The sequence below is a fragment of the Sebastes fasciatus genome, chromosome 13, assembly GCF_043250625.1.
Source record: "Sebastes fasciatus isolate fSebFas1 chromosome 13, fSebFas1.pri, whole genome shotgun sequence".
NCBI lineage: Eukaryota > Metazoa > Chordata > Actinopteri > Perciformes > Sebastidae > Sebastes > Sebastes fasciatus.
Genome location: NC_133807.1, coordinates 21988331 through 22008628, shown reverse-complemented (window position 1 = coordinate 22008628; position 20298 = coordinate 21988331). Strand labels below are relative to the sequence as shown.

At 42.4% G+C, this 20298-nt stretch overlaps 1 protein-coding gene across 8 annotated transcripts in view; it reads right to left on the bottom strand.

The window, feature by feature from the left end:
* Positions 1 to 1742: 1742 nt before the first annotated feature.
* The window catches only part of znf385c (zinc finger protein 385C), a 176648-nt gene continuing 158092 nt past the window's right edge, over positions 1743 to 20298 (bottom strand). For 6 of the 8 annotated variants that reach the window (XM_074656161.1, XM_074656163.1, XM_074656164.1 and 3 more), the window contains 5 exons: positions 10572 to 10940; positions 10262 to 10449; positions 8215 to 8313; positions 7596 to 7742; positions 4344 to 4711 (listed from right to left, as the gene is read on the bottom strand). In XM_074656161.1, the coding sequence (XP_074512262.1) occupies positions 4487 to 4711; positions 7596 to 7742; positions 8215 to 8313; positions 10262 to 10449; positions 10572 to 10940 (1028 nt within the window). In that variant the 3' untranslated portion in view covers positions 4344 to 4486. Of the gene's footprint in view, positions 4712 to 7595; positions 7743 to 8214; positions 8314 to 10261; positions 10450 to 10571; positions 10941 to 20298 lie in introns of all 8 variants that reach the window. The other 2 variants (XM_074656166.1, XM_074656168.1) reach the window with 1 other exon arrangement.

Below are 20298 nucleotides of genomic sequence, written 5' to 3'. Positions count from 1 at the left end.
ACATGATCATCACTTGTATTGTTATATAAAATACAAAATGTTTTCACTGTCACACACACACACACACACACACACACACACACACACACACACTGAACCTATATATGTTTATAAGTGGTGCCTGTCTAGTTGAGGAGCGTTGGCAGACCACCACAACAGGAGATAAGGGAGTCACTCCCTCCATGGAAAGAAGTCAGATAAGGCAATGGATCAATACAGCGGATACACACCAGCCGTGTCACAGCTCAGCAAGGTCATCATGTCCTTGTGCCGTATCACTGGCTTCAGCAGGTGATCCGATGACTTCCCTTTGATTGGCACCACAGGAGTTGCTGGACCTGGAGGTTTTGCTTATCTACAGCTTCCACAAAGGACGGCTGGCGTAGCGGCCTGAGGCGTAGAGGACAATAAATAATCCAAGGGCTCTCCTTCAAAGAAACAAGAAAACTGGAAAATTAAAACAGAGATTAATACATGATTATCCGGTGAGAAAAGTGACGGTTTATCCAGACCCTTCTTATTCCCAGGGCATCAAATACCAACGCTTTGCCACGGCCGTCGGCGTTCTAGAGAGAGGCGTTCGTAAGAGACGCATCAGGCTTTTCCATTAACTACAATGTAAACCCGTCTGCAGCAACAGTAAACACTCAGGGAAAGTGCTGTGGTGACGTAAGAGTGAAAGAGACACACAGGGCGGGCGGGAGTGGAGGCGGATGTGCCCAACAAACACAAGGCTTTCATCCAGGAACCACTGTTCGTGTCCCGTGCGTTATGTTTCATTTTCACGTTACAATCAGCCGTTCGTTCGTGTCCCATGTTCACAACTTTAAGTCACATTGTCACAGTAAGACATAGTCATTTTAAACCCAACCATGTTGTTTTTTCCTAAACTTAACTAAGTGTTTTTTGCCTAAACCTAAGCAAGTGTTTTTGTTTAATTCAGCGTTGTTAGCGTCAGTATGTGACGAGTTAGGATGTGTTGGTTTATCACATATGAAAACGCTCCTCTGCTCGGTTTTACTGTGTTGGCTTCATAGATGAGCAGAGAAACATGTTGGCAAACACACAGCTGCTGTTCAACGATCGAACAGGATTCATTGTTTAGCACCAAATCTTCCTGCAGTAAAGCCATTCAGAGAACAATGCACTCTGGAACAGCCATCTGTGGAGAATCATCTGCAGATAAAGGAGATTAGGAGTCTCTAAAGCACATCAGCCACTCAGGTGTATTATTCTATCACTCCTCTGTGCGCCACAGATGAAACAGAGCTCACACACTTGTTTCCATTTGCTCTCACCGCTGTCGTTTCTTGGCTAAACACCAGCCCTGCTGCTGTCACAAGTTGTTTCCTGAAATGGCTGCAAAATGAGTAGCTGTTTGTCGCCACATGAACAGATGCTGCGAGAGAGAAGCCAGGCACCTTCTGCACCCGCAAACTCAGGAACACATATAAAGTCAGTTTTTATTTCCTGGCTCAGTTTTGATGAATAACTATGTTTTTTAAAACAGTTTTTCTCGTTTCACCATTGGGATTCAATACAAACATAATTCTATCAAACAATTTCGAGCATCTTTGCAAATCTGAGCATTCATGTTGTCACTGTTTATTCATTAGCATTTCTTCACACACCCACACATATTGTTACCGCTCAAATATCAATCTGAGTCAAAGCCTTCTGGGATATTGTTCATTTTTACCCGTGACGCAGGAACACACACATTCACATAATCATTAAAACCATTTTGTTACAAGTTCTAAAAGCTTTATTTTCCAAAATCCATCCCTTGTCCTCTCTATGGTACAGCACTGTAAGTTTATTTTGTGTCAATCCATCCATGCGTACAGTGTTTCCTGCTCTCTAGAGCTGTGGAGGGATACCCTGAATGGATGGTCATGTTGCTCAACCTGTCACCCCTGAGAAGGCCTGGCTAATGTGACTTTAGGATATCGTCTTAAAAAGGCCTTGAATTACATTATTAATTCAGTCACCGTCAACAAGGAGAAGAAAAAAAAGCTCACTCAAAAAATCTTTTAAATATTTTCTGTTGTACTTTAAAAAAACATGTTGGTAAATAAACGAAGAACAAAAAGAAAGCATTTTTTCCTTTCCCTGTATGTCGCACAGAGCCTACAATAACATACTCTTCTATGATAGCAGTTCATTATGATACAGATAACAACTCTGATAAAATCTCTATAGTTACTCTATGGTTTCTACATATAATTTGCCTTCTCTAGATTATTTATTTTAAGAAAGTTTCAGTTCTTTAGGTCAGAGTTCCCACTGAGCGATAGAAACGAACAAACAGTGACGATTAAAGGCTGCCTGGTTCACTGAGTAGTGCGACTGGGGAGAATCACATCAGTATGGCCTCGCTTACCCACAAAGACTTGGGGCTCCTTAAACAGAAACGTACATAAAGGTTTTGTAGAAGCACTAGTACTGGATGGCAATTACAGGGTTCTTACGACAGATGGCACTGCTGCATCACAGACGACTATACATATTGCACAATGAGAAATGCATAGGATTGGCTCCATTACTGTGATTTAAGAGTACATGATTTGGTATGAAGGAAGGATGATGTCCTTATGAGACCTCGCCGATGGTCCGTGTAGGCAGAGGAGTGTCAGTAGAGAAACAGCACGCGGGCATGAACAGACAGTTGATGTTGCACTTGTGACACTTATCCCGAACACTTGTCTCTGACGTAACATTGTTTTGCTCAGTGGAAGTCATACAAAAGTTCCCCCCTCCCGCTCCACTAAAAAGTGAAACGGCAATGTCATATGGCGCTGAAGCACCCTCTCTCCGCAGAGCGAGAGCAGCTATAAATGGGAACGGCTCAGCCCGGAGAGTCACAACACGTGGAGAGGGACCATGAGCGTCAAGGGCAGCACCGACGGGACAACCCCTCATTTCTAATGACTGGCGATTCAGAAGTTGGCCCTTGGCTGTGTTGGAGTACATAATACATTGTTACAGGTGTGTACAGTATAGAATAGATAAAGCCATCGACACACTGAAAACACATCATAAACATAAACATATTGCTTTAAATGTGAGACTTTGTCTTAATTATGGATGAACCATAATCATTCTCACCTGATTGTTTTTTTCTTTTAAATGAAATGGGATTGTAAAAACATACACCGAGGGCAAAACAAAGGCGAATATCAACACAATTTTCATTGCTTTTGTAAGTAAATCAGTTTTAAGGTGCTTTTAATGTGGTTGCCATGGCACTGTGCTTTGTTCCTTCCCACGCTGTGCGCAGACACTGCAACAGGATGTCAATCAAGAGCTGGCTGAGCAGCTTCCCCACCCACTGTCAGCCAAACTTTTCACCGAGCTCTGAAATCCCATCAAGTCTTCAAGTTATCCGTTGTGTTTTTTTTTTATTATGTGTGTGATGAGATGGGAGGGGAGGGAGGCTTTTCCTGCTCCTCATCATCATCATCTCACGCTGAGATCACGCCACAGAAAATCAAGAGCAACAGCCAGGTGACAGCGGGGTGAAGGAGGAAGGGGGGGAAGAAAAAGAGCAGTCACGAGGGAATGGCATTTTGCAATGTAAGACATCCGTAGCTGCAAAAAAAATGTTTTTTGCGCCGCTAGTTTGGCAAGAAGAACATAACGTTCAAGCTGAATGATGCACTGAAAAAAAAATCCTTCCTAAAACAGATTTGCAAATTGAAACAAAGTGAAGTTGACAAGCTGACCTTTTGTGGACCTTTATGAGAGCTTAATCCTGGGGATACAGGAGAGGAGGGCTGTGACTGTGGTGGTGACTCAGAAAGTTACGAGTTAAGGGCTCGAGGAAACAGCCGGAGGTGCAAAACGGTGCTAACTGGGCTTAAAAATATGTAATTATAGCTTCACATACCACCCATAGGACAGTTTGATAATCGCCATATTCAAGATGAAACATGACAGCTCAGGTGGTCCTTTAAGCTTGTTAGCTGAAAACACTGAAATCACTGTCCAGCCACACGGGAGCTGGTTCAGTTGCTTTAATGACCTACAGTATGATCCTCCCACAAACCAATAAGTTAAAAACGTTTTAAAAGAGCATCAAGTAAAGGGACCTTATTTTGTGGCAACCACACTAAACATACATCTAGACTCGTCTATATTTGTTCTCTAATAAATTACACAATAATATCCAAACAATGTTGACCCATGAGATGGCTATAAAAGCGGCCTCTGTGCACCAGTCACTGTCTGGAGGCCTGTCCTGCTCCTTAGGTCATGATAAGAGGAGCAGAAAGAAGGCATGATGGGGGATCTTGGCCTTTGTAATAGGAACAGCTCTCGGGCCCAACGGCCTACCGAGCATCAGGACTTGTGCACTCTCTCCATTATAAGTCAGGCGGGCTGCATAGTTTGCGTGTGGCCTTCGTCATGTGGGTCACACTAAAGGAGGGCCTGGGGTTCGGTAAAGGGACGAGGGTGGAGCTCAGATGGGAAGAGGGTCAAGTCTTTAGTAGGGGGAGAAGATGATGGGTGTGTGTGTGGCCCGCAGCGGCCCCGGGGCGGGCCGAAACAGTGCGGGGCCCAGGAAGGGGGACTGGATGAAGGTGGTGCCCACTGGGTGGCGCAGAGCCAGAGGGTTCGCCATTGTGCACAGAGTTGGTTGGGTGAGGGGGCTGGGCAGGAAGCCAGTTGTCAAGGTCTTGGTCAGCTGCTTCTGCAAGGCCAGTTTGGTCTGGAGAAGACAGGAGGGGGAACGGTGAGAAGTGAGAGAAGAACACAGTGATTCCCAAACTGGCCCACACATAAAGAGGAATGCATTTCTATACATTGCTCCACACTAAATACCATACACACAACTGGATTCCTGATAGCTTGTTGCAACCTCTTTATCATGGAACTAACAAACCAAAAAGTTTCATGATACAAAGAGGTCTGAGAGGAGATTCAAGCATCAGATATCAACTTAAGGGATCAACAGACTGAGCTAATGTCCATCCATAGAGTTGCGAAGAGGGAGGGAAGTGTTTTTCCCTGTTCTGTATTTCCATTTGAATTTTTTCTTTAAATGCTACCCTCAATATTATTTAAAGGCGCAGTGTGTAGGATTTGGTGTCATCTGCTGGTGGTAAGGTGACTATGCACTAAATAGACTACTTAAAGGGGCCATGTGTAAAATTTGGCGAGATCTAGTGGCATGGTTGCAGCTTGCAACCAACTGAGGCTCACTCCTCCCTTTCCAAGACTGCGGTAATGTGAGCCGCCGAGTGTAAAACCGTGGTAACGCCGTTTGCCTTGCTCAGAGGCCAAATAACACTACTTTAGGTGCAACAGAAGTCAGGCGGCGGCTGGCGGTACCACGGTTTTGCTCTCACAAGTGTGTCGGAGAACTACGGTGGCCTTCAGGTAACGTAAAAATGTGAAAGGCTCTCTCTAGAACTAGAGTTTGGTTTGTCCATTCTGGGCTACTGTACAAACATGGCGGTGCAATGATTCTTATCAGGTGAATATACACTAATGAAAACATAGTTATGAATACTATATTGCATTTCTGCTAATAGATCCCCTGAAATGTTACACACTGGCCCTTTAACAAAACATGGGATTCTCCAAAATAATTTCTCAATCGGGAGTTCATGCCATGGCTACTTTTAATTATTTCAATTTTGTCTCTGAAAATCATGGTTCGTCCATCAGTTTGGTTAATACGACAATACCAATGAGCCTCAGCAGCCAATGCTATAGAGCAGCAAATTCCTTGGATATATGTGAGCAAAACCCAACATCATAGATACTGAATCAAAAATGGACCATTAATCCAAAAGCAAATTGATTTTAGCTGCAGATTGTATTATCAGTTTTCTCAACAGTGATTTATTTAACTTCCTCCTCTTGTTATCTGGGCACAACAGAATTGTAAGCTCTGTGACTGGATTCACCGGAGTCGTTGTTACCTTCTCCCCTGAAATTTTTATATCCACAGCCGAGTTATACCTTTGACTTTTTATTTAGGAACCAGATATTTCATGGGAGAGTTTCATGAGTTCCATCAAAGCTGAAGAAGTGCTCCAGCTGCGAGTCACGTAACATTGTCTATAGGAAAAATTAAGGGGATTTTTTTCTCCCAGAAATCAGGGGCACCTGAAATTGGTGCTCCAACTTCGATGCTCTGCTGCTCATACAACGAAACTGCATTCTCGATTATGTTTCAAGGGAAATGTAATTTCTCACGGATTACGGCCGCAGTTTTAAACACATGTTGTGAGTTGAAACTAAACAAAACAAAAAAACGCAACAAAACTACTTGGTTAGGTTTAGTAACATATCATGGTCTGGCTTAAAATAAGTTTGTTTGTTACGTAACTGTAGTTACTGTCGTAACATTAAACGCTTAAAGGGACAGAGAACATGACAATGACACCACTGCACTCTGAAACCAATTATTTATATACGACAGCTTTTTGCTTCATCGAGCAAAGTGTGGGTGCAGCGCCCAAATTTCAACCTGCACTGAACCCATCGGCGAGTGCAGCTCAAACCGCGTCCTTAACGAACTTAAAATGAGTCAACATTGACTTTTTGTTTCACGACACTAACAGCGGTTTCCTGGGTGAAGGTCCTGTTTGTTTGACCCATCCATCCACCTCGACCTCCTCCCTTTGCGGACTTCTGTGGACTTTGATTAGAGACTAGGGCTGTCAAAGTTAACGCATTAATAATGCGTTAACACAAATTCGTTTTAACGGTACTAATTTCTTTGGTGATTTTTAGGTTGCAGCGGGCTCCGTTTTTAAGCTAGAGTGAAGATGGTATCATATGAAACTATAAAACCTAAGGAATCCATTGATAATAACAATGTCATACTAGTCTGTTGCAAAACTTGCGCTAAATTTTGGTTAGGAAAAACTGGCATGGGCATATCCAAAAACCTATTGATATCCAAGTCTGTCATAATGTTTAAAAATAGTTATGTTTCTCCCTCCGACCAGAAATGTGGGCTTTTCTTTTGGGCATGGATCTCTGCAAAACACACAGAGCTGGCTGTAAACAGGCAAAAGGCTGTGTGTCGCAAACTGATGTAAAAACCTTAATTGAGACGCATATTCTGAATGCGCTGTATACACGTCCAAAGAATGCTCCTAAAACCAGAATAATATCGACATATCCCAAGTGTCTTAATCGGAAAATGCTCCATTCAGAATATCCAAAATACATTTTGAACAGATAAAAAATGTGCGATTAATTTGCGATCACGATTAACTATCGGCAATCGTGATTAAATATTTCAATCAATTGACAGCCCTTTTAGAAACGTATATGTGATACATTGAAAACAAACGTAATCCGGAAGAAAATACATGTCTCTCGAAACATAATTGACAATGTACTTTTGTTGTGTGGGAACGTACTTTTTAGGAGACCAGGTTGTCTATTGACATCACCACCAGCGAGTAAAACAAGTAGCACCTCGAGTAAAAAAACATACCAACAAAAAAAGAAAAATCTGAATTATCCCTTTAATAAAACCAGACCCCTGCCCCATGGCCAGGCCTAAAGTTGAGCCATCTGAAGCTCTCGCTTCCAATCTAACCCCAGACTCGGCTTCTCCTGCCACTGACCTGCGAGGAGAGGGAGGCGAGATTGTACTGGCTGAACGCTTTCTTCATGGCAGACACAGCCATGCCTGCATAGCCACTCCATCTCACGTTCTGTAGGATGGAGGAGGAAGGGGAGGAGGAGGGGAATGGGGAGAAGGAGAGATGTGTCTATGACAGGAGCAGAGAAGTGATTAATTTGGAGTGCTGATTCAGGCTGCTGTTGTCAGAGCTGGTCAGCATGGGGACTATTTTAGACCTGTCTCAGGGGTAGAGGACTCACGGAGTACAACAGTGTGCTTAACCTCTATGACAGTACAGGCACACCAGCATGCTGCCTCACCAAGAGCTCGATGTAATGAGATCTGTGTGTGTGTGTGTGTGTGTGTGTTTCTTAGCTGGAGCTGGGGTCAAACCAGTTAACTGCAACTGGAGATAAATTAAAACTGGTGTTTAAAAATGCATTAGTTTACAAGCTCGACTGAATTTATGCCAATTTTGGCACACATGTACAGCATGTTGGAGCATATCTGCTGCAAGAAAAAGGCAATTATGTTGTGTTTGTCTTCCCTGAGTGTGTGTGCATGCGCGCATATTTGCGTGACAGTGTTTTGTTTGTCTGTGTCTTCATGCTGAGACTTACCGCTAAGCTGGTGCTCGGCTGGCTCTTGCTGTGGGGGGTAAATTTGGGTTTGGGTGGTTTTCCGGCCAGCCTATCCTTGTGCCTTCTGCTATTCATGTGCTGCCGAGAAGAGCAGAAACACCATCAGCAGAGCTAACAAGCATCTGTTGTGCCACAGTGGAACAACTTCAAATGTTATCTGCTGATTAATAATGGATACATTACACATCGGGTATGACTGGAAGTGCACAGAAATGACATCACATTACTTTCTACGGCTGCCACACAGACTCTGGCTGCGGCACTAACAGGCTTATGTCCTCCTGGGATAGGCGTTGTTTATGTAACACCGGTGGAATGCATTTAAAGGCTAAAGCAGCCTGGGTGCTCACACATGCCAGCCTGTATCTTCTCCTCATTCCTCTCCAGCGTTTCTAAGACAATCCCTTCACTCAGATTGTATTTAATGAACATCAAAAGGGGTGAAATTAACTCCCAAACCTGGTTTGATGCCAACGTAACCAGAAAATTAAACAGGAGCTCACAATAATGATAAGTGGTAAATAAATGCCTGCTCACTGAAGAGCTTTGCAGTTAGTCATAGCATCAGATGTTATCCGTCTAATGTGGAAAAATAGCTGGTGCTTGAATGCACTCAGCACTCGCAACCTGCTTTCAATGGCTTCATTCATGTGGCTGTAAATGAAAGTGCTGCTTTGATTTAAGCCGTCCTCCATCAAGGTGATGGTAAAATGGTCCCTTGGATTATGTAAGGTCTTTAAAATACCATCATACATATTTATCGTTTTCAATACACTGCATTTTGTGATAGCTTTTATAATTGTGACATTAGAGGTCAGTCTGGTCTGAGTTCAGTGTGTAATATCTCTTCATGTGCAGGACACATCATCTGCCTGTGGAGGTGAGGTAATTATAGTCAACAGTGCTTTCCTCTACTGAGTCAACAGTACTTCAATGCACTTTTTTTTAACAGTATCAGGTTAGCAACACTCTCACTTAGTATGCGTTGACAAATCTGCACGACTTCTCCAAGCCCCCGCTTCCCTCCTCATATTTCATTTCATACAGTACGGGGAGGATAGAGAGAGAAATCCCAGAGTGATACTGTAGCTCTTGCCGTTTTGTCCTCCAACTCGGATACTTTACAGTCATAAAGTTCAGATGTCTTTTGTGGTAAGTTGCCACTGCTTCACACATTTCTGTCAATGTCTTTATCAGATTGTACTAGCAGCTATCATGTGAAGAATTACTCCACATCCATTCATTTGTACCAACATTATCTTATCAAATATGCACTAATTTGCATACATTTCCAGAATAGAAATCTGAACATTGGATAAAACCAGGTTCAAAATTTGTGTTTCATTTTGTTGACATATTCATTTTGTTGAGTCAAAGGTTTTTACTGAGGGGATTATAGATATCACTTTTCATCACTCCATAAATACGAAAATACTGCCAACAGCCATAAAAAAACTATTTTCATCATGTTTTTAGGAATAAAATGTTCTATAAATCAGGTTATGAATGATATATGAACCACCTCGGTAAAAACCTTCAGAATATAGATAGGGATGAAACTGGGAAGTTTGGTGTATATGAGTGCTACTGAAGTTGAGATTTCTGGCTCAGAGTATGAAAGAAGAATCATTTTGAGAAAACATTTAGCAAGACACTACAGATCAATAGGGTAAACATCTTTAACTTACAGATATCACCATGAAAATTTGACAATCATTTTTTGTGTTACAAGTTTTCTGAAATTGTAAGTTTAAATATGCAAATGAGGCATTATCTAATTCTAACTTTTGATGAATTTAGGAGAAATCTACAGACTTAAATAGACAAATTAGTACAATAAACATCTAAATGTGTATTTTGGATGTTTTCTTTCCACTAGTCTGAAAGACGACATGTTATGGAAGCAAAATAGCCCAAAATCTTAAAACTGACCAATGCATGAAAAACAATGCGTCTCCCCTTAAATGGTCAACTAGACATAAATATGCAATATGACCTAAATATTCACGTTTGATTTGACACTTACCTGGCTAAGCTGGGTCTCAGAGTTCACAAAGATCTCACACACTTCACACTGAAAGTTCTTGGTGGGCAACCCGACGCTGCCTTTGCTAGCCAGCCTCTTGCTCTTGCAGCCGGCGCGAGCTGCCACCACCTTCCCCCGGCGCCGAGGCAGAACGCTGTGACCCTCCAGCATCAGTTTGTGCTTTGTACCTGGTGGAGAGAGTAGTTTGTTGTGATTCACAGTAAATAATATTACAGGCATTTATTTGATGCTCAGATGTTCGACTGACCATTAGTAACAAATATAAACGCCTTTAATAGAAGCCTTTTACCGCTGTTATGTGCTTCCAGTTGGGAGACGGAGTTGACTGTGACTTTACAGACAGGACAGTGGAGGTGAGCCTTGCTTTTCTTGGGGTCCTTGTCCTCGTCTGTAGGTGGCTCCTCCTTTATGCTGGACACGTCTCCAAGGCTGCCTGACTCTGTGATGGGGCCCGCGGCCTCGATAGCCTCTGGGGCTTCTGGGGCGCTGGTGTCTGAGGCGGTCTCTGAGAGCTGTGAGGAAGGCGAAATCTGAGGAGGGGAAAGAGTGACCAGCTCCACAGAGGAAACCTCGGATACTGGCGTCAGCATAACTGAGCTCCTGGGACTCTCCTCCAGCTTTCCCTCCGGGTTGGCGGGTTCTTGGTCAGACTGAGGACCTGCAGAAAAAGGTTGAAATAAACATCAGCAAACTGTGGTCCATTTAGAACTGCAATAATAGATTTGCTTGACCACTTGGGGGCAGCGAAAACAAGCTGTGAACAACTGACATATTACCACCTTTTAAGCTGGGTAACATGTTAGCAGTCACCGTATCCTCGTAAAACGGTTCGTATGATATCGAAAACGTATTCCTAATTTTTTGTGTGTTTTCCTACAAATGTAAAGCAACCTGTGACGAAGGTCCAGCAACACGTGTTAATTTCTGTTCGTTACATGCATACAGTCTTTTCAAAATAAACTTCCTTCACAGGAAACAACTTGGTTAGGTTTAGAAAAAGATCGTGGAAGTGGCTTTACTAAAGTACGGAAGTTACGTGACAAAAATGTCAACTTTGGGTTAAAATACGGAAGTGGCGTAACTTGAGTGTGGAAATTACGTGACTCCCATAAGATACGAACACCGGTCTCCTGGGCAAAAGTCTGGTGTTTTTGACGCACTCGTCCACCCTGACCTCCTCCCTGCACGGCGTTTGTTGCTCTTCAAACTTCCTGATTCACGATTACGTGGATTACGACGAACTGATTTCGTGGGATATATATGAATTACAGTTTATTAGCTACAAACGGTGAAAACAGCTGAGTTGCTTATTTCCTCTCACGACAAGCAAGGAAATAAAACACCTTGTAGTTTTCTCACTGATGATTTGAATGATGACAGATATGTACTGATAGTGTTGTAAATTAAATGCTCAGGCAAATATGTTGCTTCACAAGTTTCTGTCAATATCAAATGTTCATTATTTAGAGCTTTCTCCATGTCTCGCATTTGCAGCTCATCTTTAGTGTAGCACCAGGAAAAGTAGTATGCAGAGGCTCATAGTGGCTTATAGTGATGCAATGAGGTTGTTGCTTCAGGTTCCCAGGTGGCACAGTGCCAGTCAACTGTTTTGTTCTCTGGTGTTCCTACATGTGAGGCACTTTTATCAATTTTATCTGTCAGAGATCAGCATCATAGAGGCTTTAACCAGCCCTGTAAGAGCTGCTCTCGCTACTCATCCAGGCTCAGAAAACACTGGCGAGATAGTCTACCTATTAATGTTTTTGTCTTATTTTCTTTGTCTTTATTGCTGTTTCCTCAAGTGAGTCTGAAATAAAGTCTGAATTGAATTACACATCCAGCAGTTACGGAGCAACATTATTATTCATTTGGAGTCGTGTTTCTGGCCACCTGATGAATGTATATACAGTATACACTCTCTGTTAGCTCTGTCTCCACTCAACTCCGGAGGGAAATATCTGTCTCTTTATCTGCTAAATGCTCCACTATGTTCACCAGCTAGTCGCTTACTCTGCTGTTTGGTGCTGAGCAGGTAGTGTACAGTACAAAACAGTACATTTAACAGCTAAACAACGAGCTGAATCTCACTCTAAAGTGTGGGCCATGAAAGTAATGTAACAAGTTATGTAAGTAATTACTTTTTGGTTGAGTAATTAGTGGTAATGTAGTTAATAGGGCTGTCAAAGTTTACGCGATAATAACGCGTTAACACAAATTTGTTTGAACGCCAGTTATTTCTTTAACGCATTAACTAGCGGAGTCAGTTTTAAAGCTAGAGTGAAGATACTGGGATCATATGAAACTAGAAAAACTAAAAAATCCATTGGTACCAACCATGTCATACTAGCTTGTCGCGGATGAGGTCAAATAACGCTCCAAACTTACGCTAAATTTTGACGAGGAAAAACTGGCATTGCCATTTTCAAAGGGGACCCTTGACCTCTGACCTCAAGATATGTGAATGAAAATCTGTTCTATGGGTACCCACGAGTCTCCTCTTTACAGACATGCCCACTTTATGATAATCACATGCAGTTTGGGGCAAGTCATAGTCAAGTCAGATGATTAATTTGTGATTAATTGTGATTAACTATGGACAATCATGCGATTAATCACCGTTAACTATTTTCATCGATTGACAGCCCTAGTAATTACTTCTTTCAAGAATAGTTGATTACATTTTTCAAGTAACTTGCTCAACACAAATTATAAGTTCTTTCCATCACAGTTAATATAACGCCAACTCAGCATGATGTCTGAAACAAACAATGAGCCTGAATAAATCCCCTTGGATGCTTAATCAGCAAAACCCTCTTTACACTGACTGAACTTTTTGAGTGGAAATATAAAGTCGGCTGAATTAATCTCCAAATAACCATTTCTTTTTTTAATACAACATTAAGAGTGCTTTTCAAGTGCTAGCTTTGTGGCATTTTCTGATATGGTATCAGCCTTTGTTTTAAACCATGTGGAACAGACTAGATTAGTGTTGGTTTGGGAAAGTAAATGCCATCACTTCCTCCCTCCCTCCCTCCTCTCTCCCTCCTCTCTCCCTCCTCTCTCCCTCACTATTCAAATATCAAGTGGACCTGGAGTCTCAGTCAATATAAACAAACCCATCGACTGCCGGGCCCGGGCCGATAAGTCACTGGAGTTCCATTACACATCTCCCCTTCACCCCATTGCCCTCCCGAGGGAGTCACACACTTCACCCCCAGAGCACTGTGTGCTACGCTCGCTGAATATCTCCATTTCATTTAGTGCGCTTTCTCCCCGCACACACTCACAACCCTCCTCTATGCAACTCCGCTCCATTGATTTTCCCTTCCACGTCTCAGAGTAAATTCATCATTGGAGATAAGGGTCTTCCTCTCTCATTCCCACTAAAGAAAAAAAGAGCAAGATTAGACAGTCGCCTCGCTGTAATGAGAGTGACCCCTGGGGGATTTGAGCTCCTCTGTTGTGGGGGGATCAGGCGTAGGTATGATCCTGAGCTTATGTGAAAGACAGGGCCACCTGAGAAGTCTCTGGTGGGGAGTGATATTGATCAATGGATTTAGCAGGAACCTTACAGGGAAAGACATGGAGGCTGGTGGGAATGAAAGCCCTCAAAAATCCAAAGACTCAGATCCTAAAGGACCTCATTCGGTAAAGAATCGTTTCTGCTCTCCCGGCTGAGTTTAAGATATCTACATTTATATAAAAGCCCAAAGTCTAAAGCTGCTCTGTACGACATCCAGAGCATCAATATAGAAGCAATGTTCGTGCATGTGAGCGTGCCCCTCTGGCTAGCTCACGGTTGCCGCTGTGCACTGCTCTCATACGGCGGTTACAGCTGATAACACCGCTCCGAACCAACGGCGCCGTTGCAGCTGCGTAACCCCCACCCTCCGGTCCCCCCCCCCACGTTAACACTGTTAGCTCTGTCAGCAGTGGTGCCGTTGTTTTCACTGTTAGTGCAGATAACACCGCTATGTTGAGAGCCATGCAGAAGCAATAGAAATGCTCACAATTTCGCATTTAGCAGCTTTAACAGCTAAAAACTCACCAGTGAATCTTTCAAAGTTGTCAGATCGCAGTACTGTTCTCACTACACAATTTGCTGTCTAGTAATCAGTTCTTTTTTAAGTCGTGGTTTTCACACTACGTGACTGACTGTCGACAGCAGGTCACACACTACAAGATCTTTCACCAGGTGGTATCCCCAATGAGGTCTCTGACGTGATACCATACGTGAGACACATTGCTGTTGTTGTTGGAACATGCTCACAAAATAGCCTGTTTCCACCAGTTTCCACACTCTTTTTTACTATTTATTCCTCTAGGTGCAACAACAAATTTGCTCCCTGTTACAAATGCAACAAACACAGTAAGTTTCTATTGTTACAGCCGGCACCTTCTCACCCAGGTTTCTCCTCAACTCGTGTCTCACGCTCTCATTGGCTATAGCTCGCGGCCGCAGTCCCCAACAGATCCAGATATTTAGCAAGAGATATCTGGAACGTGTCTGCGAGCGTTGGCAAGATTCTTGGCGGACGTCTCTGAGCAGTTCACACATGACGTTGGAGCACCGAAATCAGGGCTAAAGTCGTGTAGTGTGAACTAGGCATTAGTGCTTAAATAATTAGTTCATTAATCAAGCAGTCAGCAGGAAATATTGATCATCATTTCAGCCATTTATCAAGCTACAATGCCAAATTTGACCAATCTGCTGGTGAAAAGCCATCTCTGCAAGTAAAAGAAAAGATGATAAAAAATGCTCATGGTAAGACCAAATTGTGCATTTTTATCTCATAGTTTCTATTATTTATCGTGACTAACTTTTCATTTATTTTTTTCTTTTCCTGGCAGAAATGGGCTTCCGTATATTCTGGATTCCCGGATGTAAGGATTTGCTTCTTTTCTTTTTTTATAATATTGTGAATTAAATCTTTGGGTTTTAGATTGTTGATTGGACAAAACAATCAGTTTCAAGATAACACATCTGAGAAATTGTGTTGGCCAGCATTTCATGCATTGTACAGACTGAAAAGATGAATGGATTAATTGAAACTGAAACCACAGATTAATTGATAATGGAAATAATCGTTAGATAAAGCCCTGATGGGAAGCTGTGAAAAGATTTTTGGTCAAACATCCTGCGGAACTGATAAAAAGTTTGATGAAAACCTAGATTGGTCCATCCTCTTCCCTTAAAAAAAAGCCTGTCCACTTGTTAGTTGTCCCACTTGCTCTCCGACCATCTATATGATGAGAGAAACGGCTGCCAACATTGACAAACTGTCAGACCAAAGGCCAACATATTGGCAGTGCCAGCAGGGCCTTTGTGGTTTAGAACTGTACACAGCAGCAAATGATGGATATTTGGATCAATCGTATGCAGGCAATCCTCTGTTTACTTTAACATGAAAAGAATTAAATTCATGTTTTAACGATCCAATTAAATCTGACAGGCTTTTACAGTGTAAACACATCTGAAGAGATCTCAATTCAGCAGATTGATCCGTTGAGAACTTTAACCACAGCCAAACAGCAAATGAATATGAATATTGGACTCATTATGCACACGCTCGCATACACATGCAGAGAGCGAGCGCTCGGTTTAGCAGGCGGGCGACGATCCCAGGCAGCCTCAGAACATAAACAACTTTCCCCGGGGGAAAAAAATCCTTGCCTTAAATCATCATTACTGTGGTGACAGACAGACACAGTCCCCGCGAAGACAGTTTCAACAGCAGAGTCAATCAAAGCAGAGGGTGATTGATGCTTGTCACGATTGATGCAGGCCCTCTGTCTCTGGGCACCAGCCTGCTGCTCTCTCACTCGCTCACTCACTCCCTCCTTTGTTGGTCTGGGACCTGGTTTAGAAGCATCGATTAGTCCCTTTGTAGGACTGAAAACGTTGTCTCTACACTTCCCCGTGTCCTAACTTAATCCACTAGATGGTTTGTTACCCAGATCCCTCTGAGAAGCCGTCATTGTTTAAAAAAGAGCAAGCACTTTGAAAAAAATACTAGGCAGGATGAACTATCTGTCAATCAAACTCTCGCCGTAGTCAGTCGGGAGAACCATCGAGAAAGGCGTTCAATGCCGTTCTTTGCTCTTCTTTCAATGAAGAAATACTCTCCAGTTCTGATAGAACTGATTGCAGCATCTACACTAACCTCTTCAGGAGCTGCCATTGTTGTTTAGAACGAACCATCGCCTCTTGGTGTCGCGTCACACACACCTAAGCCACGCTTGTAAGTGCCAGTAGCTCCTCAGGATGCTGATTAGTCCGTGCACTGGCTTGCAGTACACAGAAGCATTACTTGAAGCCTTACAAGATGGATTTTCTTGTGATATGTGATCCTGCGTGATCTTGTGACATCGCAACAATCCAGCTGCTGTGCAAGATAACCCGTCTCCCTCCTGTATGTATGAATTGTTGTAATACCCTAAATGAGAGAATATCCTTAGAAAGTAAGAGATGCTGGAAAGTTTTACTGTGACATGATAGAATTTAGGATTTGTGTATACAGTATGACAGTAAAACTGACAACATATAGGCCATCTCCATGGGTGTCGAGGTTGTGTTGGTACTTCAAGGTCCTGCTTTTGTGTCTGGCCCTGTTTTTTTGCTATTAAATTTATATTATATTTAGGGCTGTCAATCGATTAAAATATTTAATCGTGATTAATTGCATGATTGTCTATAGCTAATCGTGATTAATCACATCCTTTTTATCTGTTCAAAATGTACCTTAAAGGGAGATTTGTCTTGTATTTAATACTCTTATCAACATAGGAGTGGACAAATATGTACATATTTATTATTGGAAATCAATTAACAACACAAAACAATGACAAATATTGTAAAGAAACCCTCACAGGTACTGCATTTAGCATAAAAAATATGCTCAAATCATAACATGTCAAACTGCAGCCCAACAGGCAACAACAGCTGTCAGTGTGTCAGTGTGCTGACTTGACTATGACTTGCCCCAAACTGCATGTGATTATCACAAAGTGGGCATGTCTGTAAAGGGGAGACTCGTGGGTACCCATAGAACCCATTTTCATTCACATATCTTGAGGTCAGAGGTCAAGGGACCCCTTTGAAAATTGCCATGCTAGTTTTTCCACGCCAAAATGTAGCGCAAATTTGGAGTGTTATTTAGCCTCCTTCATGACAAGCTAGTATGACATGGTTGGTAGTAAGATTTTTTAGTTTCTGCTACAACCTAAAAATCGCAAGTTGCAATAATGCTAAAAAAAAAAATGAGCGGCGTTAAAATGAATTTGCGTTAACGCGTTATTATTGTTTTAACTTTGAAAGCCATAATTATAATATATGTATTTTGCTATTTCTCTGTGACAAGGCCTAAATCTTAATTACCAGGTCCACTTTGGCAGTCGCCCAAATGCACTTGCAATTCGTGGTTCATAATTAGTTTTTGTGTACCTTAGAAAAGGAGCACTTTGAACTCCATCCAGCAACTCACAGTCAAAAGGTGGTGTATGAATGGTGGAGGCCTCCTACGTCTAAACGTGCATTGATGGATATTCTAATGGAGCTGAAGAGGCTGACCTTGTGGGTCTAGAGTCTGTTTATTGTGAGCCAGACAGACTGCTCAGACGAACAGCCGGCAGTTGTGTTATCGGTTCCTGATGGCAGACAATGTGGGCATTACCCTCAGACAGCTCCCCACCAGCCTTCACTTTCATGGCAGACATAACTCATTTCATAGAGTGTTAATTTGGAGCGCTATTCCATTACAGGTTGGCATTGTGGTGCATGCCACCACTGGCTCGCACTGCTGCATTTCAATTTCACATTAGGCCAATCACACAATTGGGTTTATTCCTCCTCACAAAATTGCCTTGGAACTGTAAAATTATTCACCGCATAAAAACTAGCTATGACTTATCTACTCTCTCTCTCTCTCTCCTCTGACCCCCCTTTCCCCCCATGCTCTCTCTCTCTCTCTCTCTCTCTCTCTCTCCGGCTCCTTCATTCATTTCATCTTATCTTTCATTTTCCACTCATCATCTCGTTTCATCTCCACTGCTGCTTCCCTCTTTCAGAGCCTTTCCTTTTGCAACGGCGGAATATTAAAATGAGATTTGATGAGAGTGTTATCAGGCTCCCAGTCTTTTGTCCACTTTCTCCTTTCTGAAGGAGACTCTTAGTGCTCAAGGCGAAAAAGTGTGCATGTGTGTGTGTCTATCCACGTGCACATGAGCGTGTCTATGGGGTGGGGAGGGGGTGTAAAGTACAAACTGTCTCCCTCTCCTCCCAGCACATTCATATCTCTTCTCTGATATTCCATCTAGCATCCAAGCGCATTTTGAAATTCTGCTCAGATAGCGATCTTCTGCGGGTGGGGGGGGCGGTGGGGAGAGCGGAAGAGGAGGGGAGGATGAAGTGGGGAAGTAGAAGCGAGGGAGGGGAAACTGCTCTCCACTTCCATCACCTTGGATGGATAAATGAAAAGTGTGGACCCAGACGAGTGCAACACGAGAAGGTAATGGGCTCACTCTGCAGTCAAAGTGACATTGCGGAGCCATTTGTGCTCTTCAAGCTAAAGTTGCAGCCACGCTGCATGGAAAAGTCAACATTCATATTCTGCTGAGATAAAAAACGATGCTCTCCTCTTTCTTTATCAAAAGTTAAAATGTCTATATTTACACCACTAGTGTGAAAACTGTGAAAGAAGAGGAGTGCCTTTGATTTCTTTTAACTTTATTTTCTGTCTGACAGCCCCTCAAAGGAAAACTCACCACTATTTTGCTCCCTCTCAGCTCAGCCAGCAGTGTGTCGCTCTTTTCATGCTGCACAAATACACCAATTTTGGTTCTACAACTACTCTCTCTATCTAACCCAGATAGATAGGAGAGACCAGGGGGAGTCGAGCAGTGGAAATTAAGAGGCGAAGGGGGTAAAAACGACCCAGGTGAGGCTCCGATCGATCTCAGCCAACCCCTTTATTTACACAACATCTCTTGCTCCCCGACATCCCACAATCCCACAGCTTCGGAGTCCACCATCCATCACAAGGCTCAGGGACAGAGGGCCAGGTCAGAGAGGTTTAGGGGGTTGAAATTGCTGAGGTTTGAATGCCCAGAAACACAGAGGGGATAGGAGGGCGAGGAGGGTGAAGGATAAGATGTACTGAAGATGTAATCTCAAAGAGTAACACAGTGGAGCAGAGGGAACGAGATAAGGGAGGCCAATATAGGGAGGAGGAGGAGGATGGAAGCTGTCAATGACTACGTTTACAGGTACAAAATGTTCATTTTTTTGCCCTTATTCTAGGGCTGAGCAATATGACAATATAAAAATGTCTATATATTTTTCTATATTGTTTCTATCCTGATATAGGCTCGGCCTATGTTTAATTATTTTTTATCTATAATTTCACTTAAAACTGTTCATTTTGCACTCCAGTTCTTAAAATGAGAAAATACTCAGTATTTTTTGTTTGTCAAGTATTTAATTCACAAAGCAGTATCCAAAAAGACTATTACAAATAGACTATTTATTTATTGAATTACTGGAAAACATGCTATATTGTGATATATAACTTTATCGAGATGTGAAATTACCCATATTGTGATTTTGGCCATATTGCCCAGCCCTACTTTATTCCGAAAACGCCAATATTCCTACTAAGCTGTTAACAAGGCTAATGAAAATTATTATTACAGTAATATTCCTGTTTACATGCAGTCGTACATACTCTGATTAACGTATCTGGTAGCAGACTTGTTCGACTGTGCGATCAGCCTCCCTCTTTCATTCCTTCAACCACCTTCTTGAAAAGGTCGGCATTGTGATATTTGCAAATATCCAAAAAACTATTCTCATCCAAGTCTTTCATAATGTTCATAATGTTTAAAATTAACGTGATAATAAAGCGTTAACACAAATTCATTTTAAAACCACTTATTTCTTTAACTCAACGCAACTTGTGATTTTTAGGTTGTAGCAGGCTCAGTTTTAACCATGACCAGGAATAATAGTGATTATTAAT